The sequence below is a fragment of the Phyllobates terribilis genome, unplaced genomic scaffold (genome assembly GCF_046119375.1).
Source record: "Phyllobates terribilis strain yellow unplaced genomic scaffold, ASM4611937v1 Scaffold_3__8_contigs__length_932513732, whole genome shotgun sequence".
NCBI classification, from domain to species: Eukaryota; Metazoa; Chordata; class Amphibia; order Anura; family Dendrobatidae; genus Phyllobates; species Phyllobates terribilis.
The window spans coordinates 28,038,519-28,066,115 of NW_027362763.1; the positions used below are offsets into that span (position 1 = coordinate 28,038,519).

Below are 27,597 nucleotides of genomic sequence, written 5' to 3' on the forward strand. Positions count from 1 at the left end.
TTAAGCTCTGTATAACACTATTAGTTGTACACTGTATAACACTATTAGTTGAGCACTGTATAACACTATTAGTTGAGCTCTGTATAACACTATTAGTTGAGCTCTGTATAACACTATTAGTTGAGCTCTGTATAACACTATTAGTTGGACACTGTATAACACTATTAGTTGAGCACTGTATAACACTATTAGTTGAGCTCTGTATAACACTATTAGTTGTACACTGTATAACACTATTAGTTAAGCACTGTATAACACTATTAGTTGGACACTGTATAACACTATTAGTTGGAGCACTGTATAACACTATTAGTTGAGCTCTGTATAACACTATTAGTTGAGCTCTGTATAACACTATTAGTTGGACACTGTATAACACTATTAGTTGAGCTCTGTATAACACTATTAGTTGAGCTCTGTATAACACTATTAGTTGAGCTCTGTATAACACTATTAGTTGGACACTGTATAACACTATTAGTTGGACACTGTATAACACTATTAGTTGAGCACTGTATAACACTATTAGTTGGACACTGTATAACACTATTAGTTGAGCTCTGTATAACACTATTAGTTGAGCACTGTATAACACTATTAGTTGAGCACTGTATACACTATTAGTTGGACACTGTATAACACTATTAGTTGAGCACTGTATAACACTATTAGTTGGACACTGTATAACACTATTAGTTGAGCACTGTATAACACTATTAGTTGAGCACTGTATAACACTATTAGTTGTACACTGTATAACACTATTAGTTGAGCTCTGTATAACACTATTAGTTGGGCACTGTATAACACTATTAGTTGTACACTGTATAACACTATTAGTTGGACACTGTATAACACTATTAGTTGGACACTGTATAACACTATTAGTTGGACACTGTATAACACTATTAGTTGTACACTGTATAACACTATTAGTTGGGCACTGTATAACACTATAGTTGTACACTGTATAACACTATTAGTTGGACACTGTATAACACTATTAGTTGGACACTGTATAACACTATTAGTTGTACACTGTATAACACTATTAGTTGGACACTGTATAACACTATTAGTTGAGCTCTGTATAACACTATTAGTTGAGCACTGTATAACACTATTAGTTGGACACTGTATAACACTATTAGTTGTACACTGTATAACACTATTAGTTGGACACTGTATAACACTATTAGTTGGACACTGTATAACACTATTAGTTGTACACTGTATAACACTATTAGTTGGACACTGTATAACACTATTAGTTGAGCTCTGTATAACACTATTAGTTGGGCACTGTATAACACTATTAGTTGTACACTGTATAACACTATTAGTTGGACACTGTATAACACTATTAGTTGGACACTGTATAACACTATTAGTTGGACACTGTATAACACTATTAGTTGGGCACTGTATAACACTATTAGTTGAGCTCTGTATAACACTATTAGTTGGACACTGTATAACACTATTAGTTGGACACTGTATAACACTATTAGTTGAGCTCTGTATAACACTATTAGTTGAGCTTTGTATAACACTATTAGTTGAGCTCTGTATAACACTATTAGTTGGGCACTGTATAACACTATTAGTTGGACATTGTATAACACTATTAGTTGAACACTGTATAACACTATTAGTTAAGCTCTGTATAACACTATTAGTTGTACACTGTATAACACTATTAGTTGAGCACTGTATAACACTATTAGTTGAGCTCTGTATAACACTATTAGTTGAGCTCTGTATAACACTATTAGTTGAGCTCTGTATAACACTATTAGTTGACACTGTATAACACTATTAGTTGAGCACTGTATAACACTATTAGTTGAGCTCTGTATAACACTATTAGTTGTACACTGTATAACACTATTAGTTAAGCACTGTATAACACTATTAGTTGGACACTGTATAACACTATTAGTTGGACACTGTATAATACTATTAGTTGAGCTCTGTATAACACTATTAGTTGAGCTCTGTATAACACTATTAGTTGGACACTGTATAACACTATTAGTTGAGCTCTGTATAACACTATTAGTTGAGCTCTGTATAACACTATTAGTTGAGCTCTGTATAACACTATTAGTTGGACACTGTATAACACTATTAGTTGGACACTGTATAACACTATTAGTTGAGCACTGTATAACACTATTAGTTGGACACTGTATAACACTATTAGTTGAGCTCTGTATAACACTATTAGTTGAGCACTGTATAACACTATTAGTTGAGCACTGTATAACACTATTAGTTGGACACTGTATAACACTATTAGTTGGGCACTGTATAACACTATTAGTTGGACACTGTATAACACTATTAGTTGAGCACTGTATAACACTATTAGTTGGACACTGTATAACACTATTAGTTGTACACTGTATAACACTATTAGTTGAGCTCTGTATAACACTATTAGTTGGGCACTGTATAACACTATTAGTTGTACACTGTATAACACTATTAGTTGGACACTGTATAACACTATTAGTTGGACACTGTATAACACTATTAGTTGGACACTGTATAACACTATTAGTTGTACACTGTATAACACTATTAGTTGGGCACTGTATAACACTATTAGTTGTACACTGTATAACACTATTAGTTGGACACTGTATAACACTATTAGTTGGGACACTGTATAACACTATTAGTTGTACACTGTATAACACTATTAGTTGGACACTGTATAACACTATTAGTTGAGCTCTGTATAACACTATTAGTTGAGCACTGTATAACACTATTAGTTGGACACTGTATAACACTATTAGTTGTACACTGTATAACACTATTAGTTGGACACTGTATAACACTATTAGTTGGACACTGTATAACACTATTAGTTGTACACTGTATAACACTATTAGTTGGACACTGTATAACACTATTAGTTGAGCTCTGTATAACACTATTAGTTGGGCACTGTATAACACTATTAGTTGTACACTGTATAACACTATTAGTTGGACACTGTATAACACTATTAGTTGGACACTGTATAACACTATTAGTTGTACACTGTATAACACTATTAGTTGGACACTGTATAACACTATTAGTTGGACACTGTATAACACTATTAGTTGTACACTGTATAACACTATTAGTTGGACACTGTATAACACTATTAGTTGAGCTCTGTATAACACTATTAGTTGAGCACTGTATAACACTATTAGTTGGGCACTGTATAACACTATTAGTTGTACACTGTATAACACTATTAGTTGAGCTCTGTATAACACTATTAGTTGAGCTCTGTATAACACTATTAGTTGAGCACTGTATAACACTATTAGTTGTACACTGTATAACACTATTAGTTGGACACTGTATAACACTATTAGTTGAGCTCTGTATAACACTATTAGTTGAGCTCTGTATAACACTATTAGTTGGGCACTGTATAACACTATTAGTTGTACACTGTATAACACTATTAGTTGAGCTCTGTATAACACTATTAGTTGGACACTGTATAATATTATTAGTTGGACACTGTATAACACTATTAGTTGAGCTCTGTATAACACTATTAGTTGGACACTGTATAACACTATTAGTTGGACACTGTATAACACTATTAGTTGAGCTCTGTATAACACTATTAGTTGAGCTCTGTATAACACTATTATTTGAGCTCTGTATAACACTATTAGTTGGACACTGTATAACACTATTAGTTGAGCTCTGTATAACACTATTAGTTGAGCTCTGTATAACACTATTATTTGAGCTCTGTATAACACTATTAGTTGGACACTGTATAACATTATTAGTTGAGCTCTGTATAACACTATTAGTTGGACACTGTATAACACTATTAGTTGAGCTCTGTATAACACTATTAGTTGAGCACTGTATAACACTATTAGTTGGACACTGTATAACACTATTAGTTGGACTCTGTATAACACTATTAGTTGAGCTCTGTATAACACTATTATTTGAGTAGCATGTTATACTGTAGGTTGGCACTGTACGGCACTATATTTTGTTTTGCTATTTTTTTTGTCATTTCCTTTTCATCTTGGAAATGTTTCATCTCCGTATATTTGCAGTGTTTTTCTCTTTCTCCTTCTCTCGCTGTTTTGCTTTCTCTTTATCGTTTTTCTGACTCCTCATTCTTTATTGTGTTTAAAACTTAATAAACTACAATGTATAATAATATTCACCCCCTCGCCTCTCTCTCTTTTTTTTTACTTATTTTTAGGGTTGACTTGAAATCATGATCTTTTCCACTTTCACCCTCTTGATGATATTGGCGATGAGTAATGGAGAAGAACGTGAGTTCCATAATAGAGATAATGTTTAAAGCTGAAATTATTTGCATTACCAAAAAAATATTTGAACCCCATGAATATCATATTGATTTGAGTTTATTGTATAATTGGATAATAACGGGCAGCATGATGGTTCAGTGGTTAGCACTGTACCCTTGTAGCGCTGGGGTCCTGGGTTCAAATCCCACCAAGGATAACATCTGCAAGGAGTTAGTATGTTCTTCCCATGTTTGCGTTGGTTTCCTCCGGGTTCTCTGGTTTCCTCCCACACTCCAAATGACACACTGATAGGGAATGTAGATTGTGAGCCCCAATGGGGACAGTGCCGATAATGTCTGTAAATTTTCTGAATTGTAAAGTGTTGCGGAATATGTTGGCGCTGTATAAGTAAAAATATTTTTATTATAATTTGTTATCTTCTTCTGCTCCATTCATTATGTAGCAGCCACTGACAGGTACTGCAGAACAGTTTGGATACTTTTGAATATTAGCTATGTTGCAGTACTTGGCCATGTATTTTTTGGCGTGACACGATATAGTTTTCACTAGTTACAGTTTTTGGCACATATGATTTCTTATTGCGGGATTTGACTTTTTGGCTTTTTCCGCAATTAAGAAAAAGGTAAAAAAATAGTGTAAAAGGAGTGACACATTTGCACTGTGCGACTTGCTGTGTCCTTGTTCTGTCTCTTTGAGCTTCTTTTGACTGCTTCAGGTTTTGATAGAAGTGAAAAGTGATTACACTGTGTTCCAAATTATTATGCAAATAATATTTTCTCAGATTTTCCCAAATTACCTATATGAATTGCAGTCATTGTAATTTTCCAGTCAAATAACTATTAGAGTACAATTGAAAGGTTTTTGTACAAACTGCCTATGATAACAGGATATTTTTTAAAAAATAAAACACTCAAACTGCACTCAAAATGCATGTTCCAAATTATTATGCACAGCAGAGTTTTCAACCTTTTCATTTTAATAAAGAACAGCTGGTTATTACACACTGAAATCAAACAGTTTTCAACTCAAAACTAGGTGATGTTACATTTGCACATAGGACCCCTTGTTGGAAAGGAGCTTCTGAACTCTCTCGTCCATTGAATTTTTCAGGTTTTGGATGGTTTCTGCTTCAATTGTTTTGCATGAGGACAGAATACCCTACCAGAGCTGTTGCTTAGATGTGAACTGCCTCCCGCCATCATAGACACTCCTTTTGATGATGCTCCAGAGGTTCTCAATGGGGTTGAGGTCAGGGGAGCATGGGTGCCACACCATAAGTTTGTCCCCTTTTATGCCCATAGCAGCCAGAGATGCAGATGTGTTATGTGCAGCATGAGATGGTGCATTATCATGCATGAAATGATCTTGCTGCGGAATGCACGGTTCTTCTTCTTGAACCATGGCAGGAAGTGCTGTTTGAGAAAATCCACATACATTATGGAGTTCATCTTTAGCGCCTTTAGGGATCCTAAAGGGGCCGACAATCTCTCTCCCCATGATTCCAGCCCAAAACATTACTCCACCTCTCCTTGTTAGCGCCGTAGCCGTGTTTGCATGGGGTGTCCATCAACCAGCCATCCTCCACTCCATCCATCTGGACCATCGATCATTTCATGCATGATAATGCCCCGTCTCTGTTATGTTCTGCTACCAGAGCTAAGGAAAGAGAGGAGATCTGTCCCTACGATAGAACTCAGCTTAATCCCTGCGATGTAACAGGGAACCTGATCCTGCGATCAGACCTGCTAAAGTCCTAAGCTAGTCTGTACGGAGACCTATAGATATGGGGAAGGAATCCCTACAAGTACTAAGGACTGGGAGGAAAATGGGACACCTCCTAACAGAAATAGTAGCAGACAGACGAACAAACAAAATAGATAGAACATAGAGGTCCGTAGACCAAGCAAACTAACAGAGTTAGATACAGAGCACAGGCTAGCTAGAAAGTAGTTATACAATGAAGTCCAGCAAAGCCAGAAGGGCGGAGCAGGATTAAATAGGCCAACAAGGTCATGTGACCAGCAAAGGAAAAAAAACCTAACAGCAAGGTTCTAACAGTACCCCCCCTTCTAAGAGGATCCTCCGGATCCCCTAGGACCAGGCTTATCAGGAAATCTCCTGTGAAACGCTCTGATAAGTCTGGACGCGGAAACATCATCCGACCTCACCCAAGAGTTATCCTCGGGTCCGAAACCTTTCCAGGCCACAAGATACTGCAAACTACCTCTATACCGTCTAGAGTCAAGGATGCGAGAAATTTCATATTCCCCGTCCTCCACCACCAGAGGAACAGAGGCAGAGACGTCACAATCCGATACAACAGCTTTTTTCAACAGAGAGACATGAAATACCGGATTAATTCTCCAGGAGGTAGGAACCTCCAACCTAACAGCAGATTGGTTGACAACCTGAAGCACCTTAAAGGGCCCTACAAACTTGGGACCCAATTTCTTAGAAGGAATCCTCAACCGCAGATTCCTAGAGGACAACCAAACCATGTCACCAACAGCGAACAAAACCTCCTGTCGTTTCCTATCAAAGTAGTCTTTAGATTTTCTGTTGGCCTCCTGAAGATTACCACGCACATCCGTCCAAACTCTCTCCAAATCACCGGAAAAATTCTCCTCCTCAGGCACGGCAGATCCCAACTTGGAGAACGACCCAAACGACGGATGTCTCCCAGAACAACAAAAAAAAGGCGAACAACCAGCAGAAGAAGATGTATGATTGTTCAGAGCAAATTCAGCAAGTGGCAGAAACTCAGACCACCCCTCTTGATTGTCTGCCACAAAACAACGCAAGAACTGCTCAACATCCTGGTTTTTCCTTTCTGTCTGGCCATTAGATTCAGGATGATATCCGGACGAGAACGACAAATGAACTCCCAACCTGTCACAAAAGGCACGCCAAAAACGAGCCACGAACTGAGGACCCCTATCAGAAACAATGTCAGTAGGAACGCCATGAAGTCTGACAATTTCCTTGACAAAGGCCTTAGCGAGAGTTTTAGCGCAGGGCAGTTTGACGAAGGGAACCAAGTGACACATCTTGCTAAAACGGTCCACGACCACCCAGATGACAGTAAAACCCTCAGAGGGGGGAAGGTCAGTTATAAAGTCCATAGCCAAATGTGTCCAAGGAGCACTGGGAACCTCCAAAGGACAAAGCAACCCCGCAGCAGGAGTATGTGAGGACTTAGATCTAGCACATATAGTACATTGACGCACCCACTTAATGACTTCCTTCTGCCATCCAGGCCACCAAAAACTGCGACCCACAAGTCTCTTGGTCTCAGAAATTCCTGGATGACCTGCCAACCAAGATTCGTGACACTCAACAAACAAATCTCTCCTAAAGGTCCCAGGCACAAACAACCTCCCATGAGGAGTGTTAGATGGGGCATTCTCCTGTGCTTTAAGAATCTCATCTTCCAAAACGGAGTCCAAAGCAGCTATCACAACACCTTCTTGTAAAATGTTCTCCTCTTTCTCAGCACCGACTATGGGAGAAAAACTGCGAGACAAGGCATCCGCCTTAACATTCTTAGTACCAGGGATGTAAGTAACGGAGAAATTAAACCGCGAGAAAAACAGTGCCCACCTAGCCTGACGGGCATTCAGGCGCTTGGCAGCATCAAGATAGATCAGATTTTTATGATCCGTAAGAACCTGAACGGGAAATTCCGCACCTTCCAAGAAGTGGCGCCAGTGTTCAAATGCGAGTTTAATAGCCAATAATTCCCGATTACCAATATCGTAATTCAGTTCAGTCTCCGAAAATTTTTTTGAAAAAAAGGCACAGGGATGTAATCCATCCCCGTTATCCTGAGACAATACTGCGCCAACCCCCACAGAGGAAGCATCAACCTCAACCAAAAACGGCTTAGTCACATCAGGCTGCATAAGGATGGGAGCAGAGGTGAACCTCTCCTTGAGATACACAAAAGCTTCAATGGCCTCAGAAGACCACTGAACCGCATCAGCACCTTTCCTGGTGAGATCGGTCAGAGGTTTGACAATACTAGAAAAAATTTTTATGAATTTTCTGTAATAATTGGCGAAACCCAAAAACCTCTGTATCGATTTCAAACCAATAGGCCTAGGCCATTCCTGCACAGCCTGAACCTTAACCGGATCCATCTCAAAACCTTTGCTGGAGATAATGTAGCCCAAAAAACTAATTCTCTGTACAGCGAACTCACATTTCTCCAGCTTAGCAAAAAGCGAATTGTCCATTAATAACTGTAAAACCTCACGTACGCTCCGCCAATGAGACTCCAGATCCGGCGAATAAATCAAAATGTCATCCAAATACACAACCACATTTTTGCCGATCAAAGGTCTAAGGATGTCATTAATCAGATTCTGAAAAAATGCAGGAGCATTAGTAAGACCAAAAGGCATAACCAGATTCTCAAAATGACCCACAGGAGTGTTAAAAGCAGTCTTCCATTCGTCACCCTCCTTCATGCGCAACAGATTGTATGCCCCCTTAAGGTCAATTTTAGAGAACCACTTGGCCCCCATTAACTGGTTAAACAGATCAGGAATCAATGGCAGTGGGTAAGGATTGCGTACAGTAATTTTGTTAATCTCACGAAAATCCAGACAAGGACGTAAACCGCCGTCCTTTTTTTTTACAAAAAAAAATCCAACCGCCACAGGAGACTTAGAGGGCCTAATGTGACCGGCGGCCAAACTTGTCTGTATGTATTCCTCCAAAGCCTTCCTCTCAGGAATAGTAAGGTTAAATAAACGACTTTTAGGAAGAGTCGCTCCAGGGACAAATTCAATGGTACAATCATAGTCTCTATGGGGAGGCAAAACCTGCGATTCTTTCTCAGAAAAAACTCTCCAAAAATCCTGAATAGGAACAGGCAATTCTCCCCTATCCACAGCAGCAATACGTCCGTTACAACACTTGTCATAACATTTATGGCTCCAGGATTTAATTTCACTGGTAGACCAATCCAGTACAGGATTGTGAAATTTTAACCAGGGCAATCCCAATATTACTGGAGAAGGCAAGTTATTCAAAACTACCAAATCCAATTTCTCATGGTGAACACCATTAATAGTGAGAGGAAATTCACAGACCTTGAGAGTAATATTCTTCAAAGGGGAACCATCCACAGAAACCACAGCAATGGGGGATGATAAAGGTTCAGGTTTTAAATTGAGTCTTTCCAAGAATCCCCCATCAATTACATTCAGAGTAGACCCACAATCAACAAACACCCGAAATTCCATTAATTTTTCCTGAGCAATCGTGGAAGCAGCTAAAAATACACCCTTGGAATTTAAACAGGCAATACGGGCATGACTGACCATTTTTTTTTCTTTCTTGATACGAAGCTCACAGTCCTTAATTAAATGACCAGATTTTCCGCAATAGAAACACAAGCCTTCAGAAAATCTACGGTCTTTTTCTTGAGAGCGAGGTGCCACCGATCCAATCTCCATCGGTTCACCACTGTTAGTACACACATTCTCATAACCAGAAACTGACATAGCAGAGGATTTGCTCTCATTAATCCTTGCACGCAGTCGCCTATCAACCCGTATAGCTAATTGCATAGCCTGTTGCAAATCTTCAGGTGTAGGATAAGCAATTAGCAGGTCTTTAACCCTTTCATTGAGCCCAGCAAGAAATAGACTTTTCAGAGCAGAATCGTTCCACCCTATTTGAGTAGACCAACGACGGAAATGAGTACAATATTTTTCCACATTACCTGATCCCTGTCTCAAATGTCTCAACTCAGTCTCAGCAGATGAGACACGGTCAGGATCCTCATATAATAGCCCCAAAGCAGGAAAAAAACTATCCACTGATCTGAAGCATGTATCACTAGGTTGCAATGAAAAGGCCCACTCCTGAGGCTCTTTGCGCAAAAGTGACATTATGAACCCTACGCGCTGGGATTCATCCCCAGAGGACTTGGGTCTCAAACGAAAATACAATAAGCAAGCATTTTTAAATGAAAAAAATTCTCGGTGTTCACCAAAAAATAAATCCGGCAAACATACCTTAGGCTCCAAGAAATGTGCTCCAGGACAGTTACTCACGTGCTGACGGAGCTCGGCCACCTCCAGAGAGAGTCCCTGCAGGCGATGAGCCAAATCCTGAACCGACACCATGATGGAACAGAAAAATCTTTCCTTAGAGAATTTGCAGGCTGGACTTACTGTTGTGTTCTGCTACCAGAGCTAAGGAAAGAGAGGAGATCTGTCCCTACGATAGAACTCAGCTGAATCCCTACGATGTAACAGGGAACCTGATCCTGCGATCAGACCTGCTAAAGTCCTAAGCTAGTCTGTACGGAGACCTATAGATATGGGGAAGGAATCCCTACAAGTACTAAGGACTGGGAGGAAAATGGGACACCTCCTAACAGAAATAGTAGCAGACAGACGAACAAACAAAATATATAGAACACAGAGGTCCGTAGACCAAGCAAACTAACAGAGTTAGATACAGAGCACAGGCTAGCTAGAAAGTAGTTATACAATGAAGTCCAGCAAAGCCAGAAGGGCGGAGCAGGATTAAATAGGCCAACAAGGTCATGTGACCAGCAAAGGAAAAAAAACCTAAGAGCAAGGTTCTAACAGTCTCATGCTGCACATAACACATCTGCATCTCTGGCTGATATGGGCATAAAAGGGGACAAACTTATGGTGTGACCCCCATGCTCCCCTGACCTCAACCCCATTGAGAACCTCTGGAGCATCATCAAAAGGAGTGTCTATGATGGCGGGAGGCAGTTCACATCTAAGCAACAGCTCTGGGAGGGTATTCTGTCCTCATGCAAAACAATTGAAGCAGAAACCATCCAAAACCTGACAAATTCAATGGACGAGAGAGTTCAGAAGCTCCTTTCCAACAAGGGGTCCTATGTGCAAATGTAACATCACCTAGAATAAAGTTTTGAGTTGAAAACTGTTTGATTTCAGTGTGTAATAACCGGCTAATGCTTATAATTTCACAAATGACCATTTTTTTATTCTTCATTAAAATGAAAAGGTTGAAAACTCTGCTGTGCATAATAATTTGGAACATGCATTTTGAGTGCAGTTTGAGTGTTTTATTTTTTAAAAAATATCCTGTTATCATAGGCAGTTTATACAAAAACCTTTCAATTGTACTCGAATAGTTATTTGACTGGAAAATTGCCATGACTGCAATTCATATAGGTAATTTGGGAAAATCTGAGAAAATATTATTTGCATAATAATTTGGAAGACAGTGTAATCTATTTTGGTAGCTTCCACTTTGAAGCCGCTCACTAATTTATATATGTAGTTAATTATAGTAGAGATAAACAAAAAAATAGTTGCTGGTAAAGGAGGGGGCTGGAGACAGGCACAGCTAGTGGGAAACCCCCCATGACCGGGATTGGCCGGGTGGTTTCCCTTTTGAAATGTATTGGGTTGTTTAGATTGGATAGTGGGAAGTTTAAGGGGGCGGGCAATTGGGAGAGGCTGGGGTATATAGGAAAAAGTGCAGGAAAACCGTCATTCCTGGAGAAGCAGCCACAAGAGAGTCATCTTACCATGGAGTCAGTGAAATCCCTGGTGGTCCGGCTGAGGGATGTCGCCTGGTCACGGAGCGATGGATGGCTTGAGGCCCAGCTGTCTGCTTTGCTGGGAGCAGCTGGTACCCAGGACGCGCCGGCTGCGGCAGGGAGGAGAGCCAGGAGAACCAGGCCCCCGGAGATGCTGTCACAGGAGGTAACTACGCGCAACAGGCACAGGCTCCGGAGCCCCTGCGGGAGGCGAGCGCGACTGCGCTGTCCCTTCCCACCACGATTGCCCTGGCAGGAATCCAGCCGGCATGTGGGCGCAGCACAGCGAGGATCTCGAGACGCACCGGAAGTGAGGACCGCGCCTGAAGTGAGGACCGCACCGGATATGCGGCCTGCATCAGTAGCGCTGCCGGTGCCGGAGGTCCGGGCCCCAGCCGACCGGCACATGCGCAATGCAGCTGGGCTGCAAAGGCCAGCTGCAAAACACGGTGGGGGCCACAGGAGGACGCCGGGAGGAGGACTACATGCGGCAGGCACCACTGGCGATGTTCCTGTCAGGGTGCCTGCTGGGAGGAATGCCAGGAGAGCAGCCCAGGAGGTTTCTGCGGGCAGGCAGCAGTGCAGGGAACCCCTTCTGCCTGGCACACCCAGACGTCGCGGAGTGGGGGTGGAGGAGGGCAACGACGCCTTATTGCCCGTCAGCTTTCGTCCTGGCAGCACGGATCAGGCTCGTGCGCCTGGGTCCAGTATTCAAAGAAGGTCCAGAACTGCAGATAGGAGCGCAAGGAGGTCTGGCGGCAGGCGATCCTCTGAAAGAAGCCCGGCTACATCATCAGCAACTGCTCAGGTCCCCCCTGGTGACGTGGAGGCCAGGGGCGTGGGCCTTGAGCAGCGACCGGAGTCAGAGGGATCTGATTCCAGTGGTGATCGTGATGGAGGAAGAGATAGTCAGGACTCAGGATTTCCGGCTGGCGGGGACACAGCACCTGAGCAGCTGCGTGAGTATGACTCTATGTCTGGTTTGTCGCCCGCAGGGGCTGTATTGCTAGGGGAAGGCAGTGGTCAGTTTGCAGGGCCAGGGGGGAGGATTTTATGTGGTCTCTGTGGGGCACAGATATCAGGGATGAGGGATATTTTGCTTAGAATGAAGGGCTGGGCAGCGAGTGGGTCAAGGGCATCCCCCGTAGGAGCCTGGTTGCCAGGACAGGCCGTGTGGCCACAGGCTAGTCATGAAGTGGTTGGGTCTCTTGCGGGCACGGAGGTAGAATCTTCGGGCGTTTCAGTGTCAGTTCAGGTGGAAAAAGACAAAGGGGATACGGTGAAGCTGGACGATAGGGCAAAAGGTGAGGTTTATGTGTGCTTCGAGGGGCCACTTGGGGGCACATTTAAAAAAAGAGGTGAAAGAGAAAATTTGGCGCGATGAATACGTCAAAATTTTCTCCCTCCTTCCCTTGGAAAAGTTTCATTTAGACAGAGGGAAGAAGGACGATAGCAAAAAGGAGGAGAAGGAGAAGCGCAGGTGGCGGCTTATTCCCCAAACATTTGTAACTTGGCTTCAAGCGTTTGCTATATTGGCCGGTGTCATTGGGGAGAAGCTTCCTGAGAATTGCTCAGGCTTATTCTGTTATTTGGATTCTATTGGGGAAGCGCATCGTACTTACGGGGGTCAGACATGGTTGAGGAATGATGAGCAGAGGAAGGCGGTGCGGCCGGAGATCAAGTGGGATCAGAAAGATATTGGTCTTTGGTTGAAAGTGATGGCCCCGGCTAGGTACGGGCAGTCCTTTCATGGGAGCGGAGGGAGCGGGAGTCAACCATTGGGACATGGGGGGGGTAGTCAGGGAGCACAGGGAGGAAAAGAGAAGTCTGGAACGTGCTGGCAATTTAATGATGGCCAGTGCGAATATGGGATCGGCTGTAAGTTCAAACATGTTTGTTCCCATTGCAACGGGAGCTCCCATGGGGCCTCAAAATGTTTCAAAAAAGAAAAAGGAAAGCTGTCTGTGGGTACCGGTCAAGGGGGTGACCCCAGTGAATCTGCTAGGGATGGCCCCCTTTCTAAGTAGATATCCTGATCAATTGAAGGCTACAATTATTCGGAATGGTTTTTCGGAAGGTTTCAGGATCCCGCCACCTGATCATAAAGTTCTGTTAAGAATTTGAGGTCTGCGTTATTGCATCCAGAGGTGGTCAGTGTAAAGTTGGCAAAGGAGGTGGAGTTAGGGTGTATGGCGGGACCGTTTGAGAGTTTGCCGGGCGAAAGGGTGATCATTTCTCCTTTGGGGGTAGTGCCTAAGAAGGAGCCGAATAAATTTCGTTTGATTCAACATTTGTCGTACCCGAAGGGATTTTCGGTCAATGACGGTATCGCACCAGAATTATGTTCTGTAGAATATACATCATTTGATGCGGCGGTGTCATCGGTGCGCAGGTACGGGCCTGGGGCATTGCTAGCAAAAACCGATATTGAATCAGCTTTTAGGTTACTCCCGGTTCACCCAGCTAGCATTCCGCTTTTGGGTTGTTTTTGGAACAAAGGTTATTACCTGGATAGGTGTTTGCCTATGGGTTGCTCAATTTCATGTTCATTGTTTGAGACTTTCAGCACTTTTCTGGAGTGGGTGGTTAGGGATGTGGCAGGTGTGCAGTCCGTCATTCATTACCTGATGATTTTTTGTTCATAGGTCCCCCAGATTCGTTGGTTTGTAGTAATTTGTTGGCAGCCATGGTGTGGGTTGCAGAACGTTTTGGTGTTCCATTGGCGAAGGAAAAAACTGAAGGTCCTGGTACCGTATTGAGTTTTTTAGGAATACTGATTGATTCGGAAAGAATGGAATGTCGGTTGCCCGAGGACAAATTGGTATTGCTCAGGCAGGAGGTTGAGCGAATCGGAAAATTGCGCAAGGTGACATTGAAGGAGCTGCAGTCGCTTTTAGGGAGATAGAACTTTGCGTGTAGGATCATGCCTATGGGCAAAATATTTTGTCGCAGGATGTCAAGGGCAACAGCAGGTGTGCGGGCATCGCATCATTTTATTCGTTTGAATAGAGAGCACAGGGAGGATTTGTTGGTATGGAAGCATTTTCTGGACAGTTACAATGGTAGGTCATTGATTCAGAAGGAGTTTTTGAACAACTTTGATTGCGAGATTTATACGGATGCTGCTGGCGGTGTTGGCTATGGGGCCTATTGTAAGGGAAAGTGGAGCGCTGGTTAATGGCCCGATTCATGGAAGGAGAAGGGTCTTACAAAGAATCTTGCTCTGTTGGAATTATTCCCAATCGTAGTCGCGGTCTCAATTTGGGGAGAATTTTTCTTGAATCAGAGAGTCAGGTTCCACTGTGATAATATGGGTGTGGTGGCGGTGATTAATTGTTTGTCGGCTTCGTCCCCTCCGGTTATTAAGCTGGTTAGGGAATTGGTACTCCGGTGTTTGGAGTTGAATGCGTGGATTTCGGCGGTACATGTGCCAGGTGTGCAAAATTCTATAGCGGATGCTTTGTCTCGTTTCCAGTGGGAGCGTTTTCGGGCCCTGGCACCGGAGGCAGAAGTCGCAGGAGTGGAATGCCCTTCACAGTTGTGGCAGCTGATTATGGACGAGCTGGAAGATTGCTCCAGGAGTCAGTGGCGAGTTCAACCTGGTCTTCATATGAGGCATCATGGCGAGTGATGAGGATAGAACCCGGGCGGTTTTGTTTTTAGTTGGTAAGGCTGCAGAATTAGGGTGGTCGGTATCTAGAATCGGTAAATTTATTGCCGGGCTTGCATTCGGTTTCAAATTGCAGGGAGTGTCTGATGTCACAAAATCATTTTTGGTCAAGCAGGCATTAAAAGGTTTTAAAAAAGGTAGCAGGATTTTGGATAAGCGTAGGCCAGTTTCTTTTAGTATGTTGAAAAGGTTAGGTGTTGTATTGGAAAGGATTTGTTGTTCTAGTTTCGAGTCGGCTCTATTTAAACTAGCCTTTTCCTTAGCTTCTTTCGGGGCAATGAGAGTAGGTGAATTGGTGGTCCCTAGCAAGAATAGGGCTGGGGGTGGGGGTTTATTGGCCGAAGACGTGAGTTGTTGGGCTGGGGGCATCGATTTTTGGATCAGACGTGCAAAGACCGATCAGTTGGCTAGAGGTAAGCGCATTGTGTTAGGTAGGGTGGACGGGGCTTTGATGTGTCCGAGGAGGTGCTTGGAGGCATATTGGCAGGTGTGGTCGGGGAGATCCGGCCCACTTTTATGTCACCGCAACGGTGCCTTTTTGTCCCGATTTCAGTTTATAGCGGTCCTAAAAAAGGGGGTGCAAGAGTTGGGCCTTAATTCAGATTTGTATGGTTCACATTCTTTTAGGATCGGCGCCGCGTCAGAGGCTGACAGGCGAGGTTTGGGGGCTCAGGTGATAAAGCGGGTTGGCAGGTAGAGTTCGGACCATTATTTGACGTATGTGCGGCGCTGAATACCACAGGAATTTTTTATTATTTGTGAGTTGTTGAATATGATTGTTATTATTATTCTTTTAGGTGGCGTTCCCTCGTTAGCCTGGATTTTCGGACATTCGTATGTGCTTTGAGGGGCGCTGCGTGCTGACGTAAGGCGTGACGGTAGGCAATTGGGTTTTCCGAGGGAACAAGTGGTTATCCGTTGGCTAGGCTTTAGAGGGATGGTATGGAGCCGGGTTATGTCGGAGTTTCACAAAGTGGCTCGACTGGATAGAACACCCGATATTTTGGTTATACATATGGGGGGGAAAGATTTGGGGGCAAGGTCCGTTAGAGAGTTAATTCGGGATATTCGTTTTGATTTTTTCCAATTGTGGACATCTTTTCCGGAGGTGCTGATGGTGTGGTCAGATATTGTGCCTATTCAAAAATGGCAGGCAGCCACATAGGTGAAAGGGATTAATAGGGCGAGAGTGAAATTAAATGGGGCCATATCGAGCTTTGTGTCAAGGAATGGTGGGATAAGTGTTAGGCACTTTGAGTTGGAATCTAGGGTTGGTAATTTCTGGTTAAAGGACGGCGTTCATCTTAACGCAATTGGTATTGATCTTTGGGCCCTGGCGAAACAGGAGGGGATTGAAAGGGCACTGGTGGTTTTGGGGCACTCACGAGCCTAAGGTTTCAGGGCTGTTCGTGGTTGGCGGGGGGTGGGGTTCTTGGAGTTGGTACCGAATTGTCAGTGGAAGGAATTGGAAATAATTCCAGGTCATTTTAAATTGAGTGGGGGGTGATCTGGCAGTTGGTTCTGGACTCTGGACGGGGTTTTACCCCGGGAGCTTTTAGTTGGTTAGTCTTTCACGGACTGTGGAAGTTTGGTGCCCTTGAGCTGGTGGTGCATGGCTGAGGGTAACATGGCGGTTGATTTCTTCTAGTCTATTTCAAAGCCAGATCTATTAGCTCCAAGAACCCTCCCTCCATATATATATATATATATATATATATATATATATTTATTTTATTGATATTTTGATTGTTATTGTTTGTGTGTTAATAAAATGGCCGCTGTGGCCAAAATTTATCCAACGAACAGCAGGTTGTAGCGTTTTTATTTTGGGGTCGGGGGCCTCGGGTAAGGCGGGAGAAGGTAAGCCATCAGGTAATAAACCATATTGGCCGTAACAGGTCAAGCTGGTACAAAAATGACTGAAGCCATTTTTTTGAAGACCAGCTGCAAAATCAAACTGCACACGGGCAGCCCACACCAATGACAAAAAATAGGGGGCAGGTCAGTGAAAAATCATTCACCTGTCATCAAAACACTGGAGGCAGGTAGAGGGGCTGTGGGAGGAGGAGATGACCCTCCCCACAGTCCTGCCCTTCTGCACCAAAATCTCATGAGTTGAAAACTTCAAATGCTGATTAAACATGAACCACAAAGCAGATTTTTTCACCAAGGTTTTTCATTTAATCAGTTTAGCAGCACCATTATGTCCATGCCATTACTTGCTAAATTGTGCTCATAGGTTTTCTTTAAATTTGGCACAGCAGTATCTAGAACTGGACGTCCCTCAAAAATTGATGAAGTAAAGTAAGAGAATTGGTCCGGGAGGCTACGAAGAGTCTGGCACCAATATTAAAGGAAGTGTAGAAATTTTTGACAAGTTCTGGTTGTGACCTGCATGTGACAACATTCTTCCTTATTTGTCGTATCTCCAGCCTGTGGGGTCGGGTGGTAAGACGGAAGCCTTTTCTAACAGAGAAAAACATCAAACAGCATTTATATTTTGACAAAACCTACATCAAGTCTGTGAAAAGCAGGAAACATGTTAAGTCTGATGAAACCAAGGTGAAACTTTTTGGCCATTTTTCTAAAGGTTGCAGAGCCAACACTGTGCAGCACCAAAAGATCACCATCCCCACAGTGAGGCATGGTGGAAGCACCATTGTGCTTTGGGACTGTTTTTCAGCACTTGAACTACAAAGTTCAGGTATGAATAGTCCAAATATCAGTTAATTTTGTATCAAAACATTCAGGCCTCTGCTAAAAAGTTGAAGATGAGAAGGAATTTCATCTTTCAGCACGGCAACAGCCCTAAGCGACCTCCAAATCAGCAAGAGAATGGCTAAGCTAGAAGAATGGCTAAGCTAGATCACAGTATTTGAATGGCCCAGCCCGAGTCCAGTCCAGCCCTGAACCCAAGTGCCAATCTGTGGGTGACCTGAAGAGGGCACGAACCATTTTCATGTTTTTTTTTTGTTTTCTTGGTGCCGATATCATTGGAATATTGCTTGTATTAGATATGTGGATAGGATATTTTTATTTTATAAGGGGAACTTTTTTAAATAAACCATTTTTTATTGCTAAAACATAGTATTTTTTTTACACTTAAACCTTTTTTTTATATTTATTAGTCACAATTGGAGTTGAATGCATAGATGATATGCTGCACTACTTGCACTAGTACAGTAGTGCAGTGTGTTAGTTATCACAGCCAGTCAGTGTTGTACTCCTGGGATCGAAACTAGCTCTAATTCCAGCAGATTCATTAAGAGCTTAAGTATATTACAACCGGCTCGTTCTGCAGATGAAAAGGGCACAACGCCTGGCACGTACATGTGCCTAAAGCAGTAAGTTGCACCCAATGAGTACACATAGGTACATCCTCTAGTGGAAATGTTTTATGGGTTTTTTTTAACTGTAAAGGTATAAGTGATCAACTAGGAACTGATCGGCTTGCTACAGTGTATACTTGATCACTACGGGCAAATTTTCTTGTCATATTACAAATTCATGTAACTTCATGGATCGTTGTAAATTCCTCTTTCACATCATGTCGTAACATAACATTGGATTCTTGTATTCTTGAACAACTTTTGTGGAGTTACATGCAGTGGTACTCCATGGTGCATCATTGTCCCATATATTTTGCATTGTTAAAAACTTTTAAAACAACCTTTTTCTTTTAAAGAAATGCCTTACCACTAGCGATGAGCAAGCGTGCTCACCACTGCTCAACACTCGATCAAGCATTGGGGTGCTAGGGTGCACTCGTTACTCGATCGAGTATCGCGAGTGCCATGCTTAAGTCCCTGCCCCTCACGTTTTGCGGCTTTTAGTCAATAAACATGCTTGGATTGCCTGGAATACGTGGTAATGACGTATCTATGTCTATCTCAACAAATAATTTTAAAAAATGACATGGGGTTCCCCCCATTTTTGATAACCAGTCAAGGTAAAGCAGACTGCTGGGGGCTGATATTATCAAGTTGGGAAGGTCCATGATTACTTGGCCCTTTTCAGTCTAAAAATACCATCCCAGCAGTAAAATGCAGCTATTCACAGGAGCCGGGTATTAATGACAACTCTCATCAGAGCTGCCAGGTCTCGCATAGAGCAGCGTTGAGCCGGCGGCTCTGATGAGAGTTGTCGTCACTACCCGTCGCCTGTGAATAGCGGCACTTTACTGATGTTTACAGTCGCTGAAGCTACATTCCAGGAAAGTGGACTACGATGGAACTTTGTGGGAACATTTTTGATAATAAATTGGTAAACGAGGGATAGTGTGGGAGAGTCTTTATTCAAATAAACTATTTTTTCTGTGTGTGCTTTTATTTTTTAATACCGAATTAGTAATGGGGGGGGTCTGATGGACACCTCTCCATGACTAACCCCTGGGCTTGATGCCAGCTGACATTACACAGCTGACATCAACCCCCAAACATATTACCCTGATTGTCAACAGCATCTGGGCAACCTGGAAGACCCAGGCAAAGCGCCAGAATTTGAGCATCTAATGTGATGCGCCAATTCTGTGGCGGCTGCAGGCAAGGATTTATAGGCTGGAAGAGCCAAATAACCATGGACCATCCCTGCCTGATAATATTAGCCCCCAGCTGTCTGCTTTACCTTGGCTGGTTATCAAAAATAGGGAGGACCCCACAATTTTTTTTTAATTCTTTATTTAGTTATCACCAGTGACCTGGGAGTCAGAGATGCGTCCTGGGGTCTTTCCCATGCTGTTCTCATTCCATTTGAGCACTGTTTCCATCCATTTCAGTAATTCTCCTCCCCATCAGCCCTCCTGTTAGGGTCATTTGTAAAAATGCTGAAATTTCCCATTGACTTCCATTACACTCGGTATTCGAGTTGAACCCATCCGAGCGTTCAACTTGCTCAATTTGAATATTGAGCACTTGAGCAATTTAGCGCTCGATCATCACTACTTACCACATGACTTAGAAGGTGAAACCAAACCAGAATCTTAAAGCAAACCTGTCAGCAGGATTTACCCCTATAAACTAAAGGCAAGGCTATAATGGCACTGTGATGCTGATTAATATGATACCTGATGTGAAGGGAATATTCCTTATGAAGTATTCAGAAAAAGACGTCTTCAATAAAATAGCAACAGCGGCGGCGCAAGCGCAGATCGAGATTTCGGCTCTGAACTGAGCCAAAATCTCGAAGTCCTGCACACAGGACGTGGACTTTCACTGCGCACGCGCCGCCCACACAATGATGGTGGCGGTGTGGAATTTTAAAAAGGCGGCAGGTTACTGAATAATCAGCGACCTGCACAAAAAACAGTGGATGCTGGTGGGGGGCGGAGAACCAGAAGAAGACCCTGCCCCCACGTCCCGCCCCAAATCTCACTGGAGCACAGAAGACATCATTTTCTGAAAACTTCATAAGGTGAGTATTCAGCAGCCACTGTGTTTGGACATTCCTGCTGATTATTATGGGATCCATCTGGGTTCAGTTGCTTTCCTGTTTTCTTTTTTTATAAAAATGTACAAGTGACGGAACTCAGATCAGTGACGGAACTCAGATCAGTGACGGAACTCAGATCAGTGACGGAACTCAGATCAGTGACGGAACTCAGATCAGTGACGGAACTCAGATCAGTGACGGAACTCAGATCAGTGACGGAACTCAGATCAGTGACGGAACTTAGATCAGTGACGGAACTTAGATCAGTGACGGAACTCAGATCAGTGACGGAACTCAGATCAGTGACGGAACTTAGATCAGTTTTGGGCATTAATTGCATTTAGAAATGGAATAAGCAGAATGTTTTAGATTTTTGTCTGAGAACCACACATGGAGTCAGCAGATCACATCCCCATCACTATTTCTTCTTCTTTTTTCATACTAGTTCAAAATGTTGCACTTCGAGGTCGTGCAACAAGTTCTACAAACGTGGGAGGTCCCAGTTCCACCATCAGCGCCATAGATGGAAATAATGATTCAGACTACCACCACGGATCTTGTTTTTCATCTAAATTTGAGGCGTCACCCTGGTGGAGAGTGGATTTATTGGAAACATATAAAATATCACATATAACGATCACCAACCGAGGGGAGTGCTGTGCGGAATTGTCAAGTGGAGCCGAAATTCTTATTGGAGACTCGCTGGCCAATAACGGGAATAACAACCCAAGGTAAACACTCTGCAAAATACATGAGGCTATAAATCAAGATATCAGTTGAAACCAGAAGTTTCCATCCACTATATATAAAGTAAAGACAGATTTGCAGGGTTTTCTCAATATCTGACATGAAATCAGAATAAACCTTTCCCGTTTTAGGTCAATTAGGATTACCATAATTTTTAATATTTGCCAAATGCCAGAATAATGAGAGAGAGAGAGAATGTTTTAAGGCATTTTTATTACTTACTACAAAGTCAGAAGTTTCCATACATTTCATTAGTATTTGGTACCGTTGCCCTTACACTGAATGACTTGGGTCAGACGTTTGGGATCTCCTTCCACAAGCTTCTCACAATAGTTGGTCGGAATTTGGGCCGATTCCTCCTGACAAAACTGGTGTAACTGATCCAGGTTTGTAGGTCGCCTTGCTCGGCGCTCGCAGCCTTTTCAGCTTTGCCAACAAATTTTCAATAAGATTGAGATCAGGGCTTTGTGATGGCCGCTCCAAAACATTGACTTTGTTATCCTTAAGCCACTTTGTTACCATTTTGGCAGTATGCTTCGGGTCATTGTCGATGTGGTAGACCCCTTTCCTCCCAAGCTTTAACTTCCTGGCTGATGTCTTGAGCTGTTGCTTTAGTTTTGCCATATAATCTTCTTTTCTCATGATGACAACTATTTTGTAAAGTGCACCACTCCCTCCTGCAGCAAAACAACCCCACAACATGATGCTGCCTCCCCCGTATTTCACAGTTGGGATTATGTTTTTTTTATTCTTCCAAGCTTCTCCCTTTTTCCTCCAAATGTTACGATGGTCATTATGTCCAAAAAGTTACATTTTAGTTTCATCAGACAACAGGACATGTCTCCAAAAATTAAGGTCTTTGTTCCTTTGTGCATTTGCAAATATTAATCTGGCTTTTTTATGTTTCTTTTGGAGTAATGGATTCTTCCTGGCAGAGTGGCCTTTCAGGCCATGTTGATACAGTACTCGTTTCATTGTGGTTATTGACACAATCTTACCAGCTTCCGACATCATCTTCACAAGGTCTTTTGCTTTTGTCCTTGGGTTGATATGCACATGTCGGACCAAAGCACGTTCATCGTTGAAGGAGACACAGAACCTGTCTCCTTCCTGAGTGGTATAATGGCTGGACATTCCCATCTTGTTTGTACTTGCGTATAATTGTTTGTACAGATGAACGAGGCACCTTCAGGTATCTTGAAATTGTACCCAAGGATGTGCCAGACTTGTGCAAGTCCACAATTCTCTTCCTGATATATTGGCTGATTTCTTTAGACTTTCCCATGATGCTACACAAAGAAGTAGTGTGTTTCAGGTGTGCATTAAAATACATCCACAGGTGTGTCTGTAATTAACTCAGAAGTTGCCAAAAAGCCTATCACAAGCTTCCAAACACATGACATCATCATATGGGCAGTCCAGAATTGTTTAAAGGCAAAGTAATCTTAGAGTATGTAAACTTTTGATTTTGCAGTAAATAATAAAAATACCTTAAAACATTCTCTCTCTCCCATTATTCTGGCATTTGGCAAATATTAAAAATGATGGTAATCCTAATTGACCTAAAACGGGAAAGGTTTATTCTGATTTCATGTCAGATATTGAGAAAAACATGCAGATGTGTCTTTTTATATAGTGGATGGAAACTTCTGGTTTTAACTGTATATATACAGCTCTGGCAAAAATTAAGAGACCACTGCAAAATTTTCAGTTTCTCTAATTTTTCTCTTTATAGGTATATTTTTGAGTAAAATGTACATTGTTGTTTTAGTCTATAAACTACTGACAACATGTCTCCGAAATTCAAAGCTAAAAATGTTATATTTATTTGCAGCAAATGATAAAGCATCAAAATACTAAAAAAGAAACAGAGAAACAGCGCTTTCAAACTTCAAATTACTCATGTTTTAACTCAGGAACAGTTCAGAAATCAATATTTGGTGGACTAACCATGATTTTTAATCCCAGCTTTCATGCGTCTTGGCTGCTTTCCACTAGTCTTTCCATGCTTTCCAATAGAAAACTGTTCAATGGTCTCTTAATATTTGCCAGAGCTGTATATCTATATATTGTGGTAGATCGGCTAACTCGGCTGCACACGGAGGTAGACCGGGAAAGCTGTCTCTTTAAATTTCTTATTGGTTTATTATAGAGTTCATAAAAATAAACACTGCCCTTCTGGCAAAATAGCAAAGCAAAATAAAAAAGGTAGAGCACAGTCCTTAAACATGCCTGGGTATGGCCACTCAGGTTTAGCAAAACATACGGTTCAGGTTAGCACGAAACACAAGCTCCTCTCTCTGGAGCTAGCCTCTCCAGATATACTAAAAAACACCTGATTCAACAGGCTGGTTATTTATATCCCAGGCCACACCCTGGGGTGGAGATATGGTGAATAGCCTCCCACCCGCTCTACGGCTGTTCACATAAAACCTAGTCCATACTGTGTGCTGGAGCAAACCTCTAGGTTTCAATTCACTGAAGTTAATAGCTGAGGTGAAACATACCTCCCCTCCAGTACTTTGCTACTGACTTTGTCGCTATATATATATATATATATATAAATATATATATATATATACTCATACACACACACAGTGGGAGAAATAAGTATTCGATACACTGCCTATTTTGCAAGTGTTCCCACTTACAAAGAATGGAGAGGTCTGTAATTTTTATTGTATTAACATTTCACCTGTGAGAGACAGAATGTAAAAAAAATCCAGAAAATCACATTGTATGATTTTTTTAGGCTCCACATAGAAGCCTCCAGGTAAAGAAAAACCTTCCCAAACCGCACAGTTCAGCAGCATCTTTAGTCGCACAGTGGGCGCAGCTTCATGATCAATTGATGATCTACTTTCAGCTGATCAGTGCAGGCTGTTACATATTGCTTTAGTTGCTGCCTGCAATGATAGTGGTTGTGAGGAGCTGGCCTTGTACTAAAGACTATTGGACCAATGGATGTAGAGCGGAGTCCACAGCTCTAAGGGATGCAGACTTTATCCAGCACACAGCACTGGTTCCATTAATCTTATTGTGTTTTATTAGAGATTTGCTTGCTGTGTTGTATTAGTGATTTGCTTGCTCCTCAGTTCATCCTCAGGAATCAATGCTTCCATTCAATGACCGTAAGCAGAGGAAGACTTCCAGGCTGGACCTTATGCATACATAAGGCCAGACTCAAGATTGGTAATCAAGGAAAGTCATCATTCCATTAATCTCATTAGTTTCTTAGGAGCCTCAAGCCATTGTTCTAACAGCCACTAGTCCCATTGTGTGGATGGGGATAGTAGACCCAGAGGAGCCGTCACCACAGGGGGTCTCACATGCAGTCCCAGGAGAAGGGCTTCTGGAATATTCTTCATTCTTTGAGCTAAAAGCAAATGTTTACAGTGGGTACGGAAAGTATTCAGACCCTTTAAATTTTTCCCTCTTTGTTTCATTGCAGCCATTTGGTAAATTCTAAAAAGTTCATTTTTTTCTCATTAATGTACACTCTGCACCCCATCTTGACTGAGAAAAAAACTGAAATGTAGAAATGTTTGCAGATTTATTAAAAAAGAAGACTGAAATATCCCATTGTCATAAGTATTCAGACCCTTTGCTCAGTATTGAGTAGAAGCCCCCTTTTGAGCTAGTACAGCCATGAGTCTTCTTGGGAATGATGCAACAAGTTTTTTCACACCTGGATTTGGGGATCCTCTGTCATTCTTCCTTGCAGATCCTCTCCAGTTCCGTCAGGTTGGATAGTGAACGTTGGTGACAGCCATTTTCAGGTCTCTCCAGAGATGCTCAACTGGGTTTAGGTCAGGACTCTGGCTGGGCCAGTCAAGAATGGTCACAGAGTTGTTCTGAAGCCACTCCTTTGTTATTTTAGCTGTGTGCTTAGGGTCATTGTCTTGTTGGAAGGTGAACCTTCGGCCTAGTCTGAGGTCCAGAGCACTCTGGAAGAGGTTTTCATCCAGGATATCTCTGTACTTGGTGGCATTCATGTTTCTTTCAATTGCAACCAGTCGTCCAGTCCCTGCAGCTGAAAAACACCCACATAGCATGATGCTGCCACCACCATGTTTCACTGTTGGGATTGTATTGGGCAAGTGATGAGCAGTGCCTGGTTTTCTCCATACATACCACTTAGAATTATCATCAAAAAGTTCTATCTTCATCTCATCAGACCAGAGAATCTTATTTCTCATAGTCTGGGAGTCCTTCATATGTTTTTGAGCAAACTCTATGCGGGCTTTCATATGTCTTGCACTGAGGAGAGGCTTCCGTCGGGCCACTCTGCCATAAAGGCCCGACTGGTGGAGGGCTGCAGTGATAGTTGACTTTGTAGAACTTTCTTCCATCTCCCTACTGCATCTCTGGAGCTCAGCCACAGTGATCTTGGGGTTCTTCTTTACCTCTCTCACCAAGGCTCTTCTTCCACGATTGCTCAGTTTGGCTGGATGGCCAGGTCTAGGAAGACTTCTGGTGGTCCCAAATTACTTCCATTTAAGGATTATGGAGGCCACTGTGCACTTAACAACCTTGTGAAATGCAGAAATTCTTTTGTAACCTTGGCCAGATCTGTGCCTTGCCACAATTCTGTCTCCGAGCTCCTTGGGCAGTTCCTTTGAGCTCATGATTCTCATTTGGTCTGACATGCACTGTGAGCTGTGAGGTCTTATATAGACAGGTGTGCGCCTTTCCAAATCAAGTCCTATCAGTTTAATTAAACACAGCTGGACTCCAATGAAGGAGCAGAACCATCTCAAGGAGGATCACAAGGAAATGGACAGCATGTGACTTAAATATGAGTGTCTGAGCAAAGGGTCTGAATACTTATGACTGTCATGATATCCGTCCACTGGAGGAGCATAGGGTATGACTGCCGACTATAACGGCGGGAGATACCAAAAGCTGTGGGCCAATCAAAAGTTGGGAGACGACAGTGGGTATCACCTGGAACGAGGGCAGTGGAACTAATGATCCCGGGTTGGGAACTTGAGGACTAAGAGAATTGCATTTTGGCCATTTACCTGGAATTGCTGTATTACCTTGGATGTAAGGAATAAAATATTGTTGCATCGTTAAACCGCCTAGGCGATCATTACAACACACAACCTCAGATCTTCACAGCTTGTGGATTCGATTCCAAGGGAGCACGGATCAAAAGAAAAACTCTGATTTGCCAGGACTGTGTGAAAGCCTCCTCAAATTAGGACAGTCCCACTGAATCTGCGACGGTTGGAAGCTATGCAAATGCCCTCCATTTGATTTGAGTTGCCAGAATTCTGCCGGCACTATTGGTACTGGCACTGTCTTGCGCTCAGTTTGTAGTAGGCAATGCACTACATTATCCAGAGGTATTCTGTTATGATCTGAATCCTTTTGCGGAGAGTGGGAAGGATCAAGAAGGAGGAAATCCCTATCACTTGCTGCAATTTGTCCTGGCATCACTGGCAAAAAGTTACACAAAACCAGACACCAAGTGTAGTTAGCTGAAAACTTTTTTTTTTGCTAAATCAACTCCTTAATAATTTTTTTAAGCAGGTCAAATACACAAAAACTTATGTAATAATTTGTATTTCTCCACAGATGTGAGAAAATTACATCCATCCCGCTGGCCGGTAGTCAGACCTTCCAATGTCACGGCATGACCGGGCGATACGTGAACATCATCAGACCTGGAATTACGGGATATCTGAGCTTCTGTGAGGTTCAGGTCTTCGCAGCTCCTCTTAATATTTGTCACTGCTATACATAATGAAAAATTAGACAGATCTGTTCATGAAAATACGTGCGAAAGTTTATAATTGCCATCCAGTGTGATGTAAGTGAAATACTTGATGAATAATTGTCTTCTTTTTCCTAAATAAAATGTCTAA

General features: G+C 42.5%; 1 protein-coding gene across 1 annotated transcript; it reads left to right on the top strand.

Annotated features, from left to right (window-relative positions):
* The first annotated feature begins 4,245 nt into the window (after nt 1-4,245).
* Nucleotides 4,246-27,597, top strand: LOC141258734 (fucolectin-like). Its single transcript, XM_073673790.1, has 3 exons — nt 4,246-4,322; nt 21,423-21,708; nt 27,308-27,597. Exons 1-3 carry the CDS (start codon nt 4,265-4,267, stop codon nt 27,474-27,476), a joined length of 513 nt encoding a protein of 170 aa, XP_073529891.1. The 5' UTR covers nt 4,246-4,264; the 3' UTR covers nt 27,477-27,597.

Excerpts from the sequence above, each read along its gene's own strand:
- LOC141258734 (XM_073673790.1), top strand. The coding sequence starts at position 4,265 with ATGATCTTTTCCACTTTCACCCTCTTGATGATATTGGCGATGAGTAAT. Across the intron at positions 4,323-21,422 it reads GATGAGTAATGGAGAAGAAC|TTCAAAATGTTGCACTTCGA; the intron begins GTGAGTTCCATA and ends TTTTCATACTAG. Across the intron at positions 21,709-27,307 it reads AACGGGAATAACAACCCAAG|ATGTGAGAAAATTACATCCA; the intron begins GTAAACACTCTG and ends ATTTCTCCACAG.